The sequence below is a fragment of the Anopheles cruzii genome, unplaced genomic scaffold, assembly GCF_943734635.1.
Source record: "Anopheles cruzii unplaced genomic scaffold, idAnoCruzAS_RS32_06 scaffold00538_ctg1, whole genome shotgun sequence".
NCBI lineage: Eukaryota > Metazoa > Arthropoda > Insecta > Diptera > Culicidae > Anopheles > Anopheles cruzii.
Window position 1 is genome coordinate 1 of NW_026454136.1, and position 3,272 is coordinate 3,272.

The 3,272-nt window shown below is 49.7% G+C and overlaps 1 protein-coding gene across 1 annotated transcript; it reads left to right on the plus strand.

Moving 5' to 3' along the window:
- Nucleotides 1-1,255: 1,255 nt before the first annotated feature.
- On the plus strand, nt 1,256-2,767 carry LOC128276116 (uncharacterized; the record flags this gene model as incomplete). Its single annotated transcript, XM_053014585.1, has 2 exons — nt 1,256-2,225; nt 2,682-2,767. Coding segments are annotated over exons 1-2 (1,056 nt in total), but the record flags the coding sequence as incomplete, so codon positions are not given.
- Nucleotides 2,768-3,272: the final 505 nt, after the last annotated feature.

The window sequence follows — 3,272 nt, forward strand, 5'->3', positions numbered from 1 at the left end:
CTGCTTCGGAATCGCACCAAATGCTTGTCGGGACTTGTGTTTGGAAGATCGCAGTGCTTTAAGTGGTTTAAAAAATTCCAAAATGGCGATTTTGACTTTACAAATAAAAGCGTCCAAGGACTTCAAAAAACGGCCTTTTTGATGGGACAGAAAGGTGTGGTGTTTCACAAGCTCCTAAAACCTGATGAAAACGTTAATTTCGGTCGCTACTGACAACAAATGATCAAGTTGAACCATGCATTGATCGAAAACGACCAAAAAGCCGTTCCTGTTTTCTGAAATGGAGGCGCCTGGTCGCCCGTGGCCTGAGGCTTCCATGTCCCCAAAAAACAAAACTGTTTCAGGATACTATCAAATCACTTGGATGGGAGCTGCTATCCCTCCCCGCGTTATTCACCAGACTTGGTTCTTTCCGAATATCATTCATTTTCATCGATGGGACACGTATTGGCTGAGCAGCCCTTCGTTTTTCTACGAGGAAGTCGAAATTGGATGACTAATTAGTTTACTTAAAAAGACGAAGAATTCTTTCGTCTGGGAATCCATGATTTAGCAGAGAGATAGGAGAAATGTATAGCTAGTGATGGCACATACTTTGAATAAAATAGAAAATCGCATTTAAATTTTATAAACATTTTTTGTGTGTTAAAAACAGTCTCATTCTCAACGAACACCCCTGGTAATCATAATAATTTGAAAATAGAATAATCATGAAACAGATACGATTCAATCTTTTCTGTCAAAATCGATTATACTTGTATAATCATAAAAGTTTGTAATTGCAGCTTAGCATTGTTACGGTAATGCTTTATTGAAAATCTCATCTCAAGTAAAGGATTTATCTTTTTGGTGGGTAGGGGGTATTTGGGCGAAAGTCTTCGATCAAAAATCGATTTGATAAGAGTCTTAATGATTCATACTGTCACTTGGATCGTTCGGACGTGCATCCGTTGCACTGTTTTAATTCTCAAATTTCTATGTGTCCTCGCGCCGTTCGTTGACGTTTTTTCGTTTTGTCCTGTTCGTGATTGCCAGGTGTATAACTGGAATCTTTTGTTTCTGCGGTCGCGTCGGTCGTGTGTGTTTTTTTCGCAAAATTGTTTTGGCGTCATTTCGTTCACTGAACTTTTGTCCCCGCTTGTGTTGGTCGATTTTTCGGTCAGCTGATCGCCATTGTCGCCGTCCGGGCACTCAACACCAACACTTCCCACTCACCGACGTCACTCATCACTTCCTCGACACCATCACTATCGCCATGACTGATACCACGGACATCACTACGACTAATACCTGTTCGGCGTGCCGGGGAACCCTTGGCGCGGACGATGTCGCGTACCATTGTGCCGGATTCTGCAATGACGCGTTTCACGGCAAGTGCCTGGGATTGCCGCAGACATGCCGCAAAGAGCTGTTCCGCAACCCGCAGCTTTTGTGGGTTTGCCCCAGCTGCTCGGTCATGTTGGAGGACGGCGCTATGCGGATGAAGAGTGTTGTGCTGCGTGGGTTGGACCCCATGTTTGATCGGTTGAAGAGCGACATTCTGGCTGAGTTCGATCGCCGGTTCTCTCGCCTGGTAGAGTCGTCTCGCTCTCCTGTCGCCGTCGCCGATCGCCGTACTGATGCCTTGCATGCCGGTGCGACAACCGACACCTCATACGCTGCCGTGACCAAGGAACGCACGTTGCCTGACCGCCGCCACGAAGCCACCGCGGCTTCACTTAAGCCTCCGCTTGTCGTCGGTACTGCGCCGAAGCAACTAATTAAGACTGTCCCTGCACCCCAACCCAGGCTGTGGCTCTTCATTTCGCGTCTGTCGACGGACACTACCGACGCGCAGGTTTCTGACATGGTGTGTCAGTGTGTTGGTGACACGGATGTTGTTATCAGGAGGCTGCTTGCGAGAGACCGTGACATCGCATCTGTCTCGTTTCTCTCTTTCAAGGTCGGCTTACCTCCGGCCTTGAGAGAAAAAGCACTCGATCCGGCGACGTGGCCAGCTGGTGTCAGCTTCCGTGAGTTTGTTAGCAAGCCCCGGCCCAACATACCTGCGTCCGGGTTGACGTCATCTCCCGTCCCGGATCAGATGTGTTTCACCAACCTGAGTTCCATGGCAAAATCGTTGACGCCGCCCCGTTTCTCTGCAATGGCACTACGTTTTGGCAACCGATCGTTCGGCTCGCCCACCAATCGGTGCAAAAGGCCCCGTCCGGACAGCGCCTCGAATAGTAACGACGATATAAATGTCTGACTGACCAGCGAATGCAATGCACCACGCCGCCAGACTTGTGATGACTCTCGTGAGCGCCCGCAACTTAATATATATTATCAAAATGTCCGTGGTGTGCGTACCAAGCTCGACGCTCTCCGGTTATCGATCACGGAGAACGAGTACGACATTATTGCCCTCACTGAGACCTGGCTGGATCCGGCAATCCCTTCGTCTCTCTTCGCCTCTACTGACTATACTGTTTTCCGTTGCGATCGCAATTCCCTGACCAGTGATAAGCGTCGTGGCGGCGGCGTTCTTGTTGCCGTCGCCTCATCGATCATCGCTCGTGAATTACGCTCCCGCGCAACGTCACTGGAACAGCTCTGGCTCCAGATTCAGCACGCCGGTATGAAATGCATCTTTGGAGCTGTCTATCTACCACCTGTATTTTGCACATCGCCCACGGTGCTAGATGCTTTGAGTGCGACTATTGGCGACTTTCTGGAGCAGTCGAAGCTGGGTGATCGTCTGCTACTAGTTGGCGATTTCAATCAGCCGGTAGGTCCGCAGGGCTTCTGCAACCACCAATTTCGCGACCTTCTGAATCTACATGGACTGGTGCAGAAAAACACGACACTGAATGCTCGCTCACGCATGCTGGATTTGGTCCTGGTCAACGAAGAACTTGATAATGAAACGCAGGTTGATGAGTCCCCAACAGCGCTTCTCCCATGCGACGTTCATCACCCGGCACTGCTACTCAACATCCACCCGAACCTGAACAGCCCAGCGCAGGTCCCATCGCTGGCTTCAACCCGTGTGCCAAACAGGACTGGTCGGCTTAACTCTACTCTTGGACTCAACTTCAAACGTACCGATTTCGAGCAACTGCGAACCATGATCAACAACTTTGACATTACCACTTTATTAGTGGGAAACATCTCACTTGACGATGCAGTCCGCTGTTTTACCGACCACCTGACATCAGCCATTAGAACCTGCACCCCTTTGGCACGGCCACCGAGCACCCCTCCGTGGTCAAACACGCATCTGAAGCTCCTGA